Source organism: Rhinoderma darwinii, chromosome 5 (assembly GCF_050947455.1).
Source record: "Rhinoderma darwinii isolate aRhiDar2 chromosome 5, aRhiDar2.hap1, whole genome shotgun sequence".
Lineage (NCBI taxonomy): Eukaryota > Metazoa > Chordata > Amphibia > Anura > Rhinodermatidae > Rhinoderma > Rhinoderma darwinii.
The window spans coordinates 33,033,815-33,052,994 of NC_134691.1; the positions used below are offsets into that span (position 1 = coordinate 33,033,815).

The 19,180-nt window shown below is 39.7% G+C and overlaps 1 protein-coding gene across 6 annotated transcripts in view; it reads left to right on the plus strand.

The window, feature by feature from the left end:
• The window catches only part of CSMD3 (CUB and Sushi multiple domains 3), a 1,175,227-nt gene that overhangs the window by 240,952 nt on the left and 915,095 nt on the right, over positions 1-19,180 (plus strand). For all 6 annotated transcript variants that reach the window (XM_075825814.1, XM_075825808.1, XM_075825809.1 and 3 more), the window contains exon 3: positions 4,807-4,919. In XM_075825814.1, coding sequence (XP_075681929.1) covers positions 4,807-4,919 — 113 coding nt within the window. The remainder of the gene's footprint in view (positions 1-4,806; positions 4,920-19,180) is intronic.

The window sequence follows — 19,180 nt, forward strand, 5'->3', positions numbered from 1 at the left end:
GAGGGGTTCTGTCACATATAGCTCACCTGGAAAATGTTATTTAAATCAGGGCTCCCCAACATTTATCTACTTTGCCCTCACCAGCCAGGACATTGTGATGTCTTTTTATCACCAACCGTCAAAGTCAAAGCCAAAAGGAGTCAAACATATTGCTAAATAACACTTTGGTGCAGTCAGAAAAATGTCTCTGCGGCATATATTCACTTCAATAACTGGGGGCACCATACCAATAAGGCCTTATCAGAGTTTATGGAGAACTGATTTAAATGCCTACCCTTCATGCTGGCAGCTGATTGGCCTATCAAAATTACTTCCTATTCACTGCTGACCAGAGATGGGCTAGACTCTTAGACATTTCCCCACAAAATAATTGAACATAATAATTTTACATCCTCAATAGAATTTACTATAAGCTAACAATTAACTGAATGTAAATTCATTTATTATTAGAAAAAAAGAAAATCATCAGACATGTTTTAAATGATTTATGAAAAATTGTATGTGCTACAGTAGATAATAGACAGGGTGGAGAATGCAGCTGCAGTATCTCTCTGTCAGTGTATTTGTGAGGGAGGGACCAGCACGGAGAGAGTCCTCATTGGCTCAGAGCCCACAGAAAACAACAAGGAGGCCTCCTATTCAGCACAGTTATATAGAGGGAGCATTAACAGAAGCTATCAGAGGAAGGATTGTTTCACACAACATTTCTGGCTGCACTACATCTAACACACATCAACAGCTTCCTATGTAATAATGCAATCCCCCTCTAAACCTTGGTGCAGCCAGAAAAAGATCTGTAAAGTATATAATCACTTTGTCCGAAATTGCCCAGCGAGCCTCATCGATAACTGGGAGCACTTTATCATTAAGGCCTCAGAGTTTATGAAGCACTGATTTTAATGCCTACCTGATTGGACTGTCATAAATACTTCACATGCACTGCTGACCAATAATATATATGATTGTCCCAGGCTATCTCTGAGCAAGTGTATAAGCTCCTCCCCATAGACTTGTTCAGAGATAGGCTAGCCTCTTAGACATTTTCCCACACATAATAGAACATAATAATTTTACACTGTCAATAGAATTTCTAACAAGATAACCATTAACTAAATGTAAATTAATTCATCATTAGGAAAAAAAAAATCATCAGACATGTTTTAAATAATTTACATAATCAGTAGATAGAAGACAGGGAAGAGGATGCAGCTGCAGCATCTCTCTATCAGTATCTGTGAGGGAGGGACATACAGGAGGAGTGTCCTGATTGTCTCGGAGCCCACAAGAAAAAATAAGAAGAGCCTGCCTATTCAGCACAGTTATATAGAAAGAACATGAACAGAAGCCATCAGAGGGAGGATTGTTTTACACACTATTGCTGGCTGCACTACTTCTAATACACATCAACAGCTTCCTATGTATTAGTGGAATTCCCCCCTTAACCAAGTTAGTGCAACAAAATAGGGATACATAAATAGAGCTTGGTCAGCAGTTAATGAACCCTATATTAGAGGTCATTTACATATTTTTTTATTTGCATCATTTATTCCACTTTCACTTAATCAGTGTTTATTCATTAGTAACTTCTTCTCATTGTCTGCCTGTCTCCACATACAATAAATAGTATATCAACTGTCTAAAACAAATGGGAGCAATTAATTAAGACATGATAAGTTACCTGAACATTTTGATGAATTTCACCTGCTATTGTCTGGCGCTACTGTTGTTAAGATGATAAATATTTGTCTTCCAGAGTAGCAAAGCTTTAAAATAACAGAATGTAAAAAATGCTTGTTGGCTGGTTTCCCCAAAAGAAAATCAATCAAGTATTGTTATTTTCTTGTTGCGACTGCAATTTGAAATGATATAGGTTAGAACAAAATTGAATACATAAAGGCATATGTTCCCACATAGAGAAACAGATTTAGGCCAGATTTACACGAGCATGTTCGGTCCATGATATACGGACTGTATGTCGGCAGTATTTTCCAGACCGAGCACACTGCAGGGAGCCGGGCTCCTAGCATCAGAGTTATGTATGATGCCAGGAGTCCCTGCCTTGCTGCAGGAAAACGGTCCCGTACTGAAAACATGATTACAGTACGGTACAGTTTTCCCGCAGCGAGGCAGGGACTCCTAGGATCATAGATAACTATGACGCTAGGAGCCTGGCACCCTGAAGTGTGTGCAGTCCGGGAAATACTGCCAGCATACGGTCCGTATATCATGGACCGAACACTCTCGTGTGAATCCGGCCTTAGGCTGCATTCAGACAGTTGTAATATTGACACGTTGTAATATCTGTTTTATGGCCACAAGAACTGGACTGGTCATAGTTCCTCTGATGGACATATGCATTTTTTTTTAACCGTACTATGAAGCCGAATGTAGATAACCATAGAAACCTGTAGTGATCCAAGCTTATTTCAGTAGAACTGCAGGGCGTCCAGATCTTGTGACCATAATAGAGGCACTAAAATGCGACCATATTACAGCCGACAGAATGCAGCCTTAAAGAAATGCAACACACTCCAAGTCAGCTCATTCCCTACCCTAATTTTGTTCTTTTATTCATTTCTTTACATTATACAGTACATAATTATTTTATAAATAATTTACAAGATAAGGCTTCTTAAAACAGAATTTATACATATTCCCATTAAATAGCACTGTCTCACAGACAAGAAAAGGATGACATGTAATTCTCTGAAATGCAAATTACATCATTCCTTATATCCTTTATGTTCCCGTGATATAAGGAACTGTAGTAAATCACTAAGTGAAGTAGAGTGCCCAGAGCCAGAGAGCTGCTGATGAGCCGAAACATTTTATGGGATGCATACAAATTATATAAACTTAGTTATACCTTTCCATGAGTCACAATGTTGTTCATGATATTGGTTCTTAGGAACAAGAAGGACAAGAAAGATTGTACCATAGTTTAGCTGTGAGGAACCTTAAAAGGTTGTTCATACAGAGCAGGGGAAAAGCATAACTGCATTTGTGACTGCTATTAAACCATGTTGTCCAAACTTCATCTGTATATAGTGATGGTAAGACAGCATTCACACATGCAATTCTTTATGCCGTTTTTGGTGCAGTTTGTTTTTGCAAAACCCAGAAGTTGATTTTAAAGTATAGTAAGAAGACTAAGGCTGGATTCACACGAGTATGTTCGGTCCGTAAAGGACGGAACGTATTTCAGCCGCAAGTCCCCGGACCGAACACACTGCAGGGAGCCGGGCTCCTAACATCATAGTTTTGTACGACGCTAGGAGTCCCTGCCTCTCCATGGAGCTACTGTCCCGTACTGAAAACATGATTACAGTACGGGACAGTTGCCCCGTAGCGAGGCAGGGACTCCTAGCATCGTACATAACTATGATGCTAGGATCCCGGCTCCCTGCAGTGTGTTTGGTCCGGGACTTGCGGCCAAAATACGTTCCGTCCTTTATGGACCGAACATGCTCGTGTGAAGCCAGCCTTACACTTATCTTATCTTTTGTACATACCCCTGTGTTTGGCTCAAAAGACGACATTAAAAACTGTGTGCGTAAATCCAACCTAACAAAACATGAAAACACATAAAGGCAATATAATTTACAATAGTAACATTTTGGCTGTCATAGGTTCTGAATGGCTATTTAGATTTTCAGAATATTTGCAACAACACAGTAACTGATAATAATGATGTTAATAAAAGTAGAGTCATTATTATCCCCATCCCACAATATCACGTACATGTACATAGGGCAAGTGATATTTTACTGCATTCCCACGCACGAGTATGTGCTGTACCCACCAACGACATTAAATCCTAGGTAAAAGTAAATGTATAACAGTTCAAGTCCCCTAACAATTTTTTTTTTCAAAAACAATGTTTAAGTATATATATATATATATATATATATATATATATATATATATATATATATAGGAGAAAGGTTTTGATGTGAACTGAAATGTCGCTCACTCTGTGGTGAATAAACCAACATCTCTCCATCAATAGTCCTGGGGCTGTTACTTGCTCTATACTGCTGCCAACTACATATATTCATACATAATTTTATATATACAGTATATATATATATATGTGTGTGTGTGTATATATATATATATATATATACATATACACACATGTATAAATATATATATATATATATATATATATATATATATATATAAAATAAAAAAAGACAATAAATACCATTTTTTTATAAAGAATTTTCATTAATTAAAAGTCTATAAAATTAATAAATATATACTGTACATATTTGTTATCCCAACACATGTAAATTCACTATAAATATGATGACCGCTAAATAGTGAATGGCCTAAAAACAAAATAGTTATGTGTTTTCTGTAAGAAACCTCAGTTTTGTGCAGATTGTAAGCTCTTACATCCAAAAGTGTTTCATTGCATGGCGTAATAGTAAATGCTTAGAATCTTCTTTTCTATTCTATCCGTAAAATGTGGACATTATTATTAATTTGGGTTCTATTTCTCCTATCTATAAGCAAAGTCTATTGTATGAATGATGAATGAACTTGAGTTTCTATGATCCGGGATCGCCAATGTGGTGACAGAGGGGTCCTCCCCTCTGTCTAATGCCATAAATGCCAGGGTCGCAGTGAGCAGCTCCATACTCCCCCCTCCCAACTATGGTGTCAAATGTAGGGAAGGGGTTATAAGAAATTGAAATACAATTGTAATATACTATACACCATGACTGTATACAATTATTAATCTACACTGGATCATTTACAACAATTGGATTCTAAACTTGTATTACATTTATATTTCAGGCTAACAGGATTTCATCTCCCTCCACCTGTAACAAGTACGGGATCTGTATTTTCACTACGCTTGACCAGTGACTTTGCAGTTAGTGCACATGGCTTCAAAATATATTATGAAGGTAAGAAAATATTTTCTTTACAAAATTACAAAATATTAATTGCTTGTAAAATATGGACAAATGACAAACGCTGTGATACAAAAGTGTTATTTTAAAGTTTGATATAGCTAATATTATTCTGCTTCGCTTAAAATGTCAAGTATAAAAAAAGGTCCATATGATTTTTTCTATATAGATATTTTTAAAGACAGGAGTCCATATATATCTAGAAGGGAAAAAATCATATGATGCTCTGCACCTTGGGTATTTATAGACATATGAGTTTATATAATGCGTTATGTTATGATGGACATTTGGACCCATATGGTGCTATAAAACTTGGATAATGTATCCATATGATGTTATAGAATTTAGACAATGGAATCATATGATGCTATAGAACCTAGATAATAGACCACATGATGTTATAGAATTAGATAATGGACCCATATAATGCTATAGAACCTAAATTATAGACCCATATGATGTTATAGAACTTAGACAATGGACCCATATAATGCTATAGAACCTAAATTATAGACCCATATGATGTTATAGAATTATATAATGGACCCATATGATGTGTGTGTGTGTGTGTGTGTGTGTGTGTGTGTGTGTGTGTATATATGTCTTGTTATTGATTTACATATATTCATTTGTTATGTTGACCATTTACATTTGGTTATTTGCTATAATATAAACCAGAACATTCTAACAAATTACAGAAAAGAGGAAAGCACAAATGTGGACCCGTTACCTTTTACCAGAGAATTTTTTGTATATAACATAACCATGCACAGGATGCCCTAATGCCAATATTAACTTCAGAAGATATAGATCTGTATGTAGTTTATTTTTTTTATGTTTGCACGTAATGAAATCTTCTTGTATTTTGTTTTGGGGAAATCAATAGCGTTCACTTCCCGTTTCATGTAAATCCAAAGTGTGGTAAACTAGGCAATATACTTGAAAGTTGCTCTACAATATCTCTGTAGAAAGGTGTCCAATATGTAAGTCTGTGTCATAATTTACACCATTTAGGAAAAAAGCTTTAAAATGGAAAAAAATGAAGCTCTTACTTTTGACTGTATCTTTAGAAACAAAGACATAATATCAGTATAACACAGCTGTCACCATAACATCCGAAAGTTACCAGTTTAACGTAGGAAGTTAAAAGTGACAAGAATTCTTCTGATGACCATGTGAAAGCTGCAGGGCTTTTTATTAACCCTTATTTTTACTTTGTTCTGAATATAAACTGATATATTTCATTGTGGTTTTACAAACATCAGATGCGTTTCTTGAAGTCCTTAGTCCTGTCCTCGGGGATCCCCACCAATCAGCAGAAGGAGGATCACATGAACGGGGGTAAACTGCAGTATACCGATGTGTCCACTCGTAGGCTTTGTTTAGACGAGGCGGAAAATTCCGCTGCGGAGCATAGGCTGCGGTGCGGAATTTGGTGTCCGCAGCATACAATGGATGTTGCGGACGTGTGGCGGACTGGTTGCGGACTCATTGCGGAAGTTCTCCATTGACTTCAATGGAGATTCTAAATTCCTCAATGAAGTCCGCAGATGTCATGTACATGTTAGGGCATGGCCCACGTGGCGTATTTCTTACGCAACTGTCCGCATCAATGCCGCACAGAATCTGCGTTGCAGATTCTGTGGCGGATCTGCCCAAAATGTTTCCTTAAATTGATGCGGACTGGCCATTGCGTATTGAGGTGAAAGTACTTCCCTTCTCTCTATCAGTGCAGGATAGAGAGAAGGGACAGCACTTTCCCTAGTGAAAGTAAAATAATTTCATACTTACCGGCCGTTGTCTTGGTGACGCGTCCCTCTTTCGGCATCCAGCCCAACCTCCCTGGATGACGCGGCAGTCCATGTGACCGCTGCAGCCTGTGATTGGCTTGTGATTGGCTGCAGCCGTCACTTAGACTGAAATGTCATCCTGGGAAGCCGGACTGGAGAAAGAAGCAGGGAGTTCTCGGTAAGTATGAACTTCTTTTTTTTTTACAGGTTGATGTATATTGTGATCGGTAGTCACTGTCCAGGGTGCTGAAACAGTTACTGCCGATCGCTTAACTCTTTCAGCACCCTGGACAGTGACTATTTACTGAAGTCGCCTAGCAACGCTCCCATGCACACACGTAGTCACCCGTAATTATGGGTGCACACCTAGTCACCCGTAATTACGGGAGCCCCATTGACTTCCTCAGTCTGGCTGTAGACCTAGAAATACATAGGTCCAGCCAGAATGAAGAAATGTCATGTTAAAAAACCAATACGCATCCGCAGCACACATAAGGGCAAAGCCCCACGTGGCGGAATTGCTCTGGAATTCCGCTGCGGACACTCCGCAGCGTTAATCCGCAGCGGACCCGTTTCTCCATTGCCTTCCACTTCTTCTCTCCATTCATTTACACTGCACTAGCGATATAGTTATATCACTATGTGCAGCTACATACACAAGCCCTAACATTATTGTCCTGATAATGAATACACATGAAATCCAGCCTGGACGTCATGTGTACTCAGAATCCTGACACTTCTGAATCTTTTCTGTGATTTTCCGGCAAGTGAAATCAAATCTCGTTTAGCTCCGTAATCTCGCGAGATTTGGTTTCACTTGCCGGAATCTCACAAAAAAGATTCAGAAGTGTCAGGATTCTGAGTACACATGACGTCCAGGCTGGATGGTCATGTGTATTCATTATCAGGACAATGTAGTAATGTTAGGGTTTGTGTATGAGGCTGCACATAGTGATATATCTATATCGCTAGTGCAGTGTAAATGAATGGAGAGGAGTGCATGATGCTGATAGGTTAGCGTCATACACTCCTCTGTACAACACCCACTTGGTCGAAAGTAAAAATACCCCCACTTGGGCATTAAGAAAGCTCATTAGCATAAACCAAAATCGCTCCTAACGTTGTGAAAAAAGATTGTTTTTTTAAATAAAAAGCACTGCTGTCACCTACATTACAGCGCCAATCTCCTTATATAGGAGACAGGGCACTTATAATGTGGTGACAGAGCCTCTTTAAGATATGTGTTTTACTGGATGTCTGTGACATATAAGTTTTTTTTTTTTTACATGGGTGTTTATTGGTGAAGGTTGGCTGATGGATGGCATCAGTCGGAGGTATCCGTTTTTTTTTTTTACATGTTTGTCTCCGTTCACACCTGCGGTGGAGGCCATGTTAGCAAAATTATGCAAACCGTGACAAAAGCCCTAAAGAACCCATTAAAGGCAATAGGTTCCATTTGACGCCTTCGGTTTTCAGTCATGCAACAGGTCCGGTCAGCGCAGATGTGAACAGAGCCTAAGTTTAACATCTCGTGACATCCATCTCGAGATATGTCGGGTTTAGAAAGTAAGGGCGGACACATCTTTACTCATATGTACATTGCTGTGCCTGGAAAAACCTTGAAGGGGCCACATCACTTGCAGGTTCACTAATACCCCTTTGTTTTGCTGATCACTGGGGGTCCTAGGGATTGGACCCCAATTGATCACACATTAATGACCTCTTCTAAGGATAGGTAATCAGTGCGCACTCCTGGAAAACCCCTTCTATGGGGATTTTAAACACAAATGAGCTCCTTACCAGATTATGGCCTGGATTAAAGAGGGTCTGTAAGAAGAATCTGTATTATAGTGAGAATGGTCTCCTGTGATTTGGAAGCTCCAATATTGGCATTGGAATCAAGTACAATGCAATATCAAAGGCAGGAGCTGGAGCTTCAGTTTCTAAGAAGAACATGCTTATTAACCCCTTCATGCTCTGCACTGTACATTTAATGAACTGATGGCTGGTGCTTAACACAAATTGCCGAAAATGTAGGACGCAGGGATGGAATGGAGTTGAGCCCGTGCCATCAGCGGGTTGCTACATACAGCTGACGCCTGCTGCAAGGCCGGGATCAGAGCTAGCAAAGCTTTCCGTGGCTGTCATGTGTATTTGCCTATTAGTAGAGCACTGAGAAGAAGAAATACACTGAAACACTGAGGTATTGTAGTGCGCCATTGAAGCGATCAGAAAATTGCACATTCAAGTCCCGTAGTGAAACTAAACAAAATGAAAAAATAAATTAGTAGATAAAGTTTAGAAATAAAAAGGTTAAAAACAACCAATAAAATAATTTAGTGAACGAATTAGATATAAATCCTAATAAACAGTCATGTATTAGTCGTCTTTATCCATTAACCCCCACTAAATTTATTTTAGAAAAATTATCCAATGAGTTACGTGTACCCCAAAATGGTAACATTAAAAAATATAATTTGTCCCGCAAAAAAACAAGCCCTCCTAGAGCTACTTTTAAAAAAAAAATGTTATGGCTCTCAAAATGTGTCAATACAAAAAAATACAATTAAGAGAAGAATTCTATGAAAAATGCTTTTATTGTTCAAAAGTAGTAAAATAAATATATAAAAATAACCTGTGCAAATCTGGTATTCGTGTAAATGTAACGAGTTATCGAATAAGGTTAAATTGTTATTTATACCAAATGATTAACGGCTTGAAAAAAAAATATGGTGGAATCACTGTCTATTTCTCTTCCCCTCAAAATAATTTTTAAAAGTTAAAGGTACTCCAAAATAGTACCATTAAAAAATATAACTCATCATGCAAGCTCACATACGGAAATGTCGATGGAAAAAAAATGCGATAACACGATCCCGCTCCCCTGTCAGCTCTTACTTATTGTTTGTGCCGCATCTCTTCATCACTTTACCTCATAGCCAATCTCCGACTTTAATGGAGAGATGGAACGGATGGGATGGAGAGTTGGGAAGTAAACAAGGGCCAGCATTACGACAAGTTACATACAGCGCAGGCTCAACGGGCATTTTAAAAAGTAAATATACAATAGTAGCTTTTGTTACTTGAACCATTTTGGATCTTCCTGCCACACTGTATAAAAGTTTGGACGGCACCTTTAAAGTGCAACTAAACGTTTGACAAACTTCTGACCTGTCATACTGACAGGTCAGAAGTTTTGATTGGTGGGGGTCCGAGCACTGAGCTGCTTTGTGTCTGTTCGACTTTTTCCGGAAATAAATGTATTGGAGTACGGACTCAATAGAAAGTCTATGAGCCCGCACTCCGATACATCGGCTTCCCGGAAAAAGCCGAACAGACATGAAGCGGCTGAGCGCTCACACAAGTGCTTCTGCCGCTTCGTTTGAGCGATTGGTGGGGGTCTAAGTGCTCGGACCACCAACAATCAAAACTTCTGACATGTCACTATGACGTCAGAAGTTTGTCAAACATTTAGTTACACGTTAACCATTTATTTAAAAAAACAAGAACAAAACATTAAAGGAACATAAAACATCAGTGCTTTGTAAACAAATCTGCAGTATCTATTGGCAGTTCTCCTCCTAGAGAAGCCTTGAAGACATGAATCCTGAATGACTTCTAACCTCTTTTATACACACCCGTTCCCAGCTGTATTATATGACATACACACTTTCTTCCCCGAAGCATTAGACATGCATGTTGTCTTGTTCTAATAATGTTTCCTTGAAACAACATGTTTATTTTGGCCTGAACGGCAAGAAGCTGACAGCATTTACTGACCTTTATAAAGCTTGCGACTTCATCTATTGGGTATAGAAATTGATTTTTTTTTCTTTGTGGTATGTAAAGGGAGGGCTAAGATTGTGCAGTGTTTTACTTTACAAGACCATGTAATGTTGCCACAGAAAATTTTAACATTTACTTGGACATTAAACAGAACTATGTTGGAGAAATAATTTAGGGGTTCGTGTACGGTTATGTGTATAATGAGAGTAGGGGGTTGGAGTGTAGTTGAACTGGATCGGGATGTGACTAGAGACATGTCCCATAATGTCAACATATGGTTGTTTTTTCTCTATATTAGAGAAACGTAGATATAAATATAGACATATATGTAGTGTTTTGTGGTTTATTTTTTTACATATATTATGAGCTTTTCTAGGGTGTGGCGAAAGGGGATTGTAATTTAAAGGGGACCTGTCCCCAGCATTTCGCCTATTAAACTCTCCTCACCCCTCACTGGCTGCTGCTGTCAAAGGTTCATTACCGTTACCGTAAACTCCTCCTCTGACTGTAAATAGCGGTCTGCAAACATTTTGCGCCTTATGGTAATTATCTGTCAGTCTTGTTCGTTCCTCTTCTTATGACTGCCCACTGCTGAAAACTGGCCCGCCCTGTATGCACCCGTCATATATGGTCCGATACCCTTCCCGGCTTCGTCCAGGCCTCAAATCTAGTTACTGAGCATGCGCTGGTATGGTGTCCCGTTGTGTGCACGCACCAGAACAGGACATCGATGCACAAGCGTAGGATGTCATGTGTTCTGGGGGGAGGCGAGGAGCTGTCAATTAAAAGTAAGGAGGCGGGGTTAACTCGGAAAGACTTGATGAATGAAGATATGACTCTTTTATGCTCATTCGCATACGGCACGGGAACACCAAAAAACGGAATACTAAAGGTACAGAGACGACTTAGAAGATTATTATAGGTTACATAAAAATGATTTTTCACCCACTTCCACCAGGTACTGCTCGTTTAATAGGTGAAATGCTGGTGACAGGTCCCCTTTAAGCTATTTTGATGCTTAGGTTCTAAGAAAAAAAATACAATCTTTTATTGTTCTCTGTAAGAAGTCTTAGAACTTGTCTTGGGTTTTAGCCAACCAAATTCACACATCCATGGACAGATCTCTTTCCACCTGTTAGTAAAAAGCAGGGTATTGGTTAGGGGAGATGAGGTGAGATGAAGTTTTAACAGCTTCACTGCAATACGGTTTCTCTTAGTCTAGGGCTACACTGAGACTTTTTATGGCGCAACAGATTCAGTTTTAACTGTTGAGCAACCATTGCGGTCCACATGAAAACACTGAGTTGCATGCAAGTAGTCTTTCAGCAGTTAAAACTTAGGGTATGTTCACACTAGCATATTGCACGCATATTTTATGCCTCGTATTATGCCCCAAAATATGCCTAGAAACAGCTCCCATAAACCAGGCATTTCTGAGGCAGACTTGCCAAATGCTTTTGAAGCTTTTGAAGAGTCCATAGGAAATGGTCAATATCTGCCTCAAAAACGGCTCAAGCAGTGTCATGCACTTCTTTTACGCTGCATCTTTTGAAACCACGGCATAAAATTATGCCTCGTATGTACTACACAGCTTTTAACCATTGAAATTGATCAGAAGTTGTTTGCAGGTGTTTTCAAGGCGTATTTCGGAGCGTAATGTGACTGTTTTACACTCCAGAATACGCATGAATAAACTCATGAGTTTTTTTTCAGGAATTTTGAGGCAGATTTTGACCTGCCTGCAAATTCTTGACTGGGGTTTTTCGCCCACGGCCATTGAAAACACCCACAAAAAAACGCTTTCTCTGCCTCCCATTGTTTCCAATGGGAGGTCAGAGGTAGAGCCACAGCAAAAAAGAGCATGCCACTTTTTTGTACCACAAGCAGCTGGGTAGTTTTTTGCCGCTGATTCCGACGCGGGTTCCACGTCAAAATCTGCGTAAGAAAAGTCAGTGTGAACTGGGCCTTAAAGCGTACCATTAGGTCTCAAAAAATCCCTACTTACAACTGTAAATGTATGTTACATGTATTACAGCCAGATATTGTATGTCTAACCTGTTTTTTTTTTTTTTTACATCTTTACATCTTTTTACATCCCTCTGCCTTTCTTTGGTGGGGACGGGGGGGGGGGGGTTTGTTTGTGCATGGGCTGTGTCTTGTGCTCTTGTGTATGGGCTGTGTCTACTGCTCTTGTATTGCAGCACAGTCCTATTCTCTTGAACGGGAATAAGCTGCAATACCAGGCACAGCCATTGACAAGAGTGGTGCTGTTTGTGTAATGAAAACGCAGACCTTTTTTTGCATACCTGTGACAGCCCCTTTTTTTTTAATGAAGCCAGCCCAAAGTTTAGTGGAAATCCACTGAAAATCAACTAATGTTGTGACTGGCCATAGGTTTGTATTAAAATGCATATTACCTGCTGCCCATTCCTATGAATGACCTGCTACGTAATACTCACCAGGTCAAGTCCGCCAGAGTGAGATCCCCGTTTTGTTCTCCACTCTGGCTAATAGACAAGAGTGCCAAACAGGATAACTCCGCTATGACGTCCATATGACCTAACAGGCTGTATGGAAAGAGTTGTCTTCTTGAAACAACCATTCTGAAGGTTGTTTGGCTGGGAAGGTATCTAGTCGGGATCCATATAATATATTCTTGCAGAAACTCAAGAACTAGAAAATATCACTAAAATAGACTTTCTATATGAGACCTAATTGACCATCAAGCCTAAAATACTACTGGTACATTTGGAAAAAATGTATATACAGCATATATTTTCTTTAACCCTAGGTCGTCAGGCTTTTATCAACTGGACTCTCAGGTGTCAATATAATGTAGTTCTTATGACCCCAATTACCAGGGCTCTATTGGCCTGGGAACGAACAAGCTAATTTCTGAAAATATGTAATAGTTACCCGGCAGCCAAGGCTTTGGGTTATCTCTTCATCTTGTGTACTTTACCATATGCAGTCTCCGCTTCACATCCCCATTAGTCCTTTGCTTCAGAGATTGTTTGCTCTTAGATATGGAAAATATACAAGCAACGATTTAACACTTTTCTAGGGTTCATTGACATTTCACACATTTTAAGAAATAGAGTTACATTTGTTTACTGAGGATAATATTCAGTTCTTCAAAATCTGTAAGAAAAGCCATTTGCCTCACCAGTGACTCCAACAAACGGAAATTGATTTTTGTCTCTAGTGCATTAAGTAGTAGATATATATCATTAAGCAAACTTTAATTAAAATACAACTAATCTATTCAAGTCTGAAGTTTTTTTTTAAGATTTAAAGGGGGCGTTTACTTTTATAGGGGTTTAGAATTATTTTTCATATAGTTTATTAGAGAATTCTGAGTTAATAGAGGGGTTCATCCATTCAGCACCCACATCTATAAGCCAGAGCATAGAACAGCTACAGAGATTACAGATGTAGCCATCTTTATCTTGACTCCGATAACTTGCCGCAGCGTGATATCACACAACAAAAGCCATTGAAAAGTCATTGGAAAAGTCAATATAAGAGATCTAGCCATTATTTATTTAATGCGTTAAAAGTCAAGGTAAAGACGGCTACATCTGTATCTTTCAATCTGAAGGACCCAGCATATCCATTCATTACATGGATGGCCCACTGATTTAAATGAGAACTGTGTAATGCTTCATTTCCCCTGTGGTGGTGCTATAGGGAAATTGATCACTTGTTGCTCGGTTATCCCACAGATTACTGCTGATCACTACAGGTCCCAGCAGCACAAAACCCTTTGATCAACTTATCATCAGTTGATCCATCTAACAAAAAGAAGTTGCAGTCAATCCATTTAGCAATCACTACCCAAGAAGTGATTAAAGTGTCATCAGTTAGACAAAAGGGGGTTTTACACTGGTCAATTATCAAGCAGACATGCGTTCATAGAACGCTCATTGCCGATAATTGTCCTGTGTAAACAGGGCAGCGATCAGCAGATAAACGAGCAAATGCTCAATCATCTGCTGGTCGTATCGTTTTAAAAGAAGTCATATTATCGTTGTCGGCAGCACATCTCCTTATGTAAACAGGGAGACGTGCTACCGACATGATAATAACGTATGGGGACGAGCGATCGGAGTAACGACTGCTCATCCCCATATATAGCTCCTTGTGACTGGAGGAAACGAGCGCCGATCAATGAGCTGATCGGCCGGTGTAATAGGGCCTTAAAGGGGAACTCGGTTTATGTCTCTCAAATAATAGATAGGGAGCCACACTAGGGTTATGGACTAGTGATTACAGTGCTGCAGAATATGTTGGTGCCATATAATCTACAGAAAATTAATAAATGCATTTTGATGACATATTGCATGATTATACGACCATTGTAACAATTGTACATAAGGCTGATATCACTTCAATGTCTATCAATGTAAATATGTTACAGAACGCTTGTTGAGCACAATTTTCCACACACATTGATGCCTGGTCTGGTGAATGTTCACTCATAGGAATAACTGCAGGATACATTATATATGAATTCACACGGCTCTGCTTCATGAGCAATGAGCTCATTTCACAGAATTATTTTTTTAAGATGGATTGTTTTCCCAATGTGCAACACTGCCTGGAAAGCTATCACAGATAACACACATGAGACTGGAGCTGATTTACCATGGAGTAAAGGGCAACTCGAGTAAGATTTATAAATGTTTCTACTCTTTAGATCAATAAGCGTAACTACTAGCAAGCACAGCAGCTGCTATAAGGCCCAGCATCTAAGAAGGATGGGGAGAAATAAATTAAATGTGGTTGTGGTCATCGCTCATCGTCTAAAGGGGTCCCTTCAATGTCTTGCTATGGGCCTCATGGATACTGGACTTGATATGCCCCTGCTCAGATCCAATACTTGTCCGTGTTTTTTTTTAGTTTGTCACGTCAATGTGCTCAGAGCCGTTGACACGGCCCTCGTCCCAGTCCTTAACCCCTCAATGACGCAGCCAATTTTAATTTTTTCATTTTGTTTTTTTCCTCCCAGCTTCCAAAGGCCATAACTTTTTTACTTTCCATCCACATAGCCCTATGAGGCCACATTCACACGTGGCAGAATTGTTGTTGAATTCCGCTATGGATATTCTGCAGCAGCCGTTTTTTACATTTGTTTCTATAGATTTTTAGGAAACTTAGTTCAGACGTTGCAGAAAATAACTGTGCGGAAATCAGGCTGCGGTGCAGATTTTCCCTCCGCAGCATGCTCATTATATTGCGGAGAAGAAGCGGAATTTCACTGCGGATTTTAGCATTTGCATTGCAAAAACTGAAATCTGTGGAGAGTCCGCTGTGATGTCTGCAACGTCTGAATTACCTGTCAAATATGCAAATGCTGGTGCAGATTCGCTGCGTAATTGCCCCAAATCTGCACCAACATTTGCAGCATAAAAATTCTGCCACGTCTGAATGTGCCCTGAGGTTTTTCTGTGTGACAAGTTATACTTTTTCATTGCACCATTTAATGTACCATATAATGCGCTGGGAAACTGAAAATAAATTATTTGAGGTGAAATGGGCAAAAAACTGAAATTCTGCCATTGTTTTTTGGGTTTCGTTTTTACAACGTTTATCCTGTGATAAAAACAACTTGTTAACTTTATTCTATGGGTTGATATAATTATGACGATACTAAATTGATATTATTTTTTTCTATGTTTTACCACTTTTAGGGCATGACCACGCGTAGCGGAATTGCTCTGGAATTCCGCTGCGGACACGTTTCTCCATTGCCTTCCACAGCTTTTTAGTTGTGTTCTTTTTACATGTTGTGGACAATTCCGCTGCGGAGCATAGGCTGCGGCGCGGAATTTGGTGTCCGCAGCATACAATGGTTGTTGCGGACGTGTCTCGGACTTGTTGCGGACTCATTGCGGAATTTCTCCATTGACTTCAATGGAGAGTCAAAATTCTGCAATGAAGTCCGCAGATGTTATGTAGATGTTGTGTGTGCTGCGGAGCGTATTGGTTTTACTAACATGACATTTCTTCATTCTGGCTGGACCTATGTATTTTTAGGTCTACAGCCGGACTGAGGAAGTCAATGGGGCTCCCGTAATTACGGGTAACTACGTGTGTGCACCCGTAATTACGGGAGCGTTGCTAGGAGACGTCAGTAAATAGTCACTGTCCAGGGTGCTGAAAGAGTTAAGCGATCGGCAGTAACTGTTTCAGCACCCTGGACAGTGACTTCCAATCACAATATACATCAACCTGTAAAAAAAAATAGAAGTTCATACTTACCGAGAACTGCCTGCTTCTTCCTCCAGTCCGGCCTCCCGGGATGACGTTTCAGTCTAAGTGATGGCTGCAGCCAATCACAGGCTGCAGCGGTCACATCGACTGCCGCATCATCCAGGGAGGTCGGGTTGGATGGCGAAAGAGGGACGCGTCACCAAGACAGCGGCCGGGTAAGTATGAATTTCTGTTACTTTTACTAGGGAAAGGGCTGTCCCTTCTCTCTATCCTGCACTGATAGAGAGAAGGGAAGCACTCTTCCCCTCAATACGCAACGGCTAGTCCGCATCAATTTAATGCCCATTTTAGGCAAAGCCGCAACAGAATCTGCAAAGCAGATTCTGTGCGGCATTGATGCGGACAGTGGCGGAAGAAATCCGCCACGTCTGGGCATGCCCTAATAAAGAAAAATAACGATCTACTTATTTATTTTTCTATCGATTCAGTGTGTTTGCCTATTTTTTGCAGGGCGACCTGTAATTTTTATTAGTGCCACTTTTTGGTACACGCGACTTTTTGATCACTTTTTATCCAATTAATTTGGGAAGCTAAGGTGACAGAAAAACAGCAATTCGGGTAATTTTCATTTCTGTCTATTTAACTCAAAATTCAGCCAAAAAAAAAAACACAAATAAAAATAAATACATAAAAAATGGCAGTAATGTAGAAATATAGTAAAAGTAAAAAGTTCATATTTTTTCTTCACCCCAGCATAGGTGATATAGCTGTCTTTTGGGATTCATTAATGATGAATCATGGTCTCAAAATTAACATAATAGAATGGGTTTACCTTTAGTCCTGTTTAAAACCATTGATCACACATCGTGATATCACACTGAATTGAGATAAATGACAAACTCAGCTCTACTACATCTTATTAATTCTGTGGCATGTGTGTGCAATCATCATATAGAAAAGCTTGCCTCTATAATGCAGCGGAAGCTATTTATAAAGTCTAGAAAGCTGCTTGCATTTACTTTACTGCCACCTAAAGAAACTTAAGATACGATAATATGAAAAGACAGTAATTCACCAAACATTAGAGAGTAGGGGAACAAATTAGATTGAAGGGCACTTAGGAATTCAGCATATGATGCAGAGTAGAAGGGAGAAGTAGCCTAGAGAGACTCTAGACGATGCATAACACAAGATTTCATCTGAAGTTTAAGGACATATAGGGAACTGCTTACAGAAAGCCTGACCTTGCAAATCAAATAAAAATCTACGTATTCTATAGACCTCATTCAATAGTTACCTGAGGAGGGGTGTAATGCCACACTGATACAATATATATACAATGACAAGTAATGCAGGGTATAAGTGACTGATACAGATATTGCTGTTACATTATATAGCTCATAGTTGCCCATTCAGCTCCTTCTATCTTGCGGCTGTGTATGGTATGACAGACGGGTTATAAGCCTGGCAAATTCAACTTACTCTAAGGGCCAGTTCACACTGAGTATTTTGCCACGTTTTTGTTACGCGGAAAACGCGTCAAAAAACGTCCGAAAATGCCTTCCATTGATTTCAACGGGAGGCAAAGGCGTTTTTTTCCCACCAGCGGAAAAATTGTCTCGCGGGAAAAAGAAGCGACATACCTTATCTTCGGATGTTTACGTCTTTGACATCCCATTGACATCAATGGGAGGCAGAGAAAGCGTATTTTGCGGCGTTTTTTGCCCGCGGCGCTCAATGGCTGCGGCCCAAAAACGCAGCGAAAATTTTTGCGGCTTGCAATTCCAAACTGAATTTTGAGGCAGATTTTCCACCTGAAAAAAACTCTGTGTGAACCCAGCCTAAGGGTATGTGCACACGCTAGCTACCTTTTACGTCTGAAAAGACAGACTGTTTTCAGGAGAAAACAGCTGCCTCATTTCAGACTTAAAAGCTCCTCCTCACATTATGCGAGGCGTCTTTGACGCCCGTAATCTTGAGCTGCTCTTCATTGACTTCAATAAAAAACGGCTCAAATTACGTTGCAAAGAAGTGTCCTGCACTTCTTTGCCGAGGCAGTCAATTTACGTGTCGTCGTTTGACAGCTGTCAAACGATGACGCGTAAATGACAGGTCGTCGGCACAGTACGTCGGCAAACCCATTCAAATGAATGGGCAGATGTTTGCCGACGTATTGGAGCCGTATTTTCAGTCGTAAAACGAGGCATAATACACCTCGTTTACGTCTGAATATAGGTCGTGTGAACCCAGCCTAAAAGAAACAACTCTCCTTCTTAACTCTCCCGCACTGAGTGCCTACAAAAATATTGGGCGATATTTATCAAATAAAATGTACGAGAATTCTATCAAAATTCCCACAAAAATCTGATTTTGTCAACTTTTTATGACCAAAATTTATCAAAAATTGTGCACAATTTTTTGGGCAAATGAATGATGTACATGTACGCCAGCCATGAGTTGATG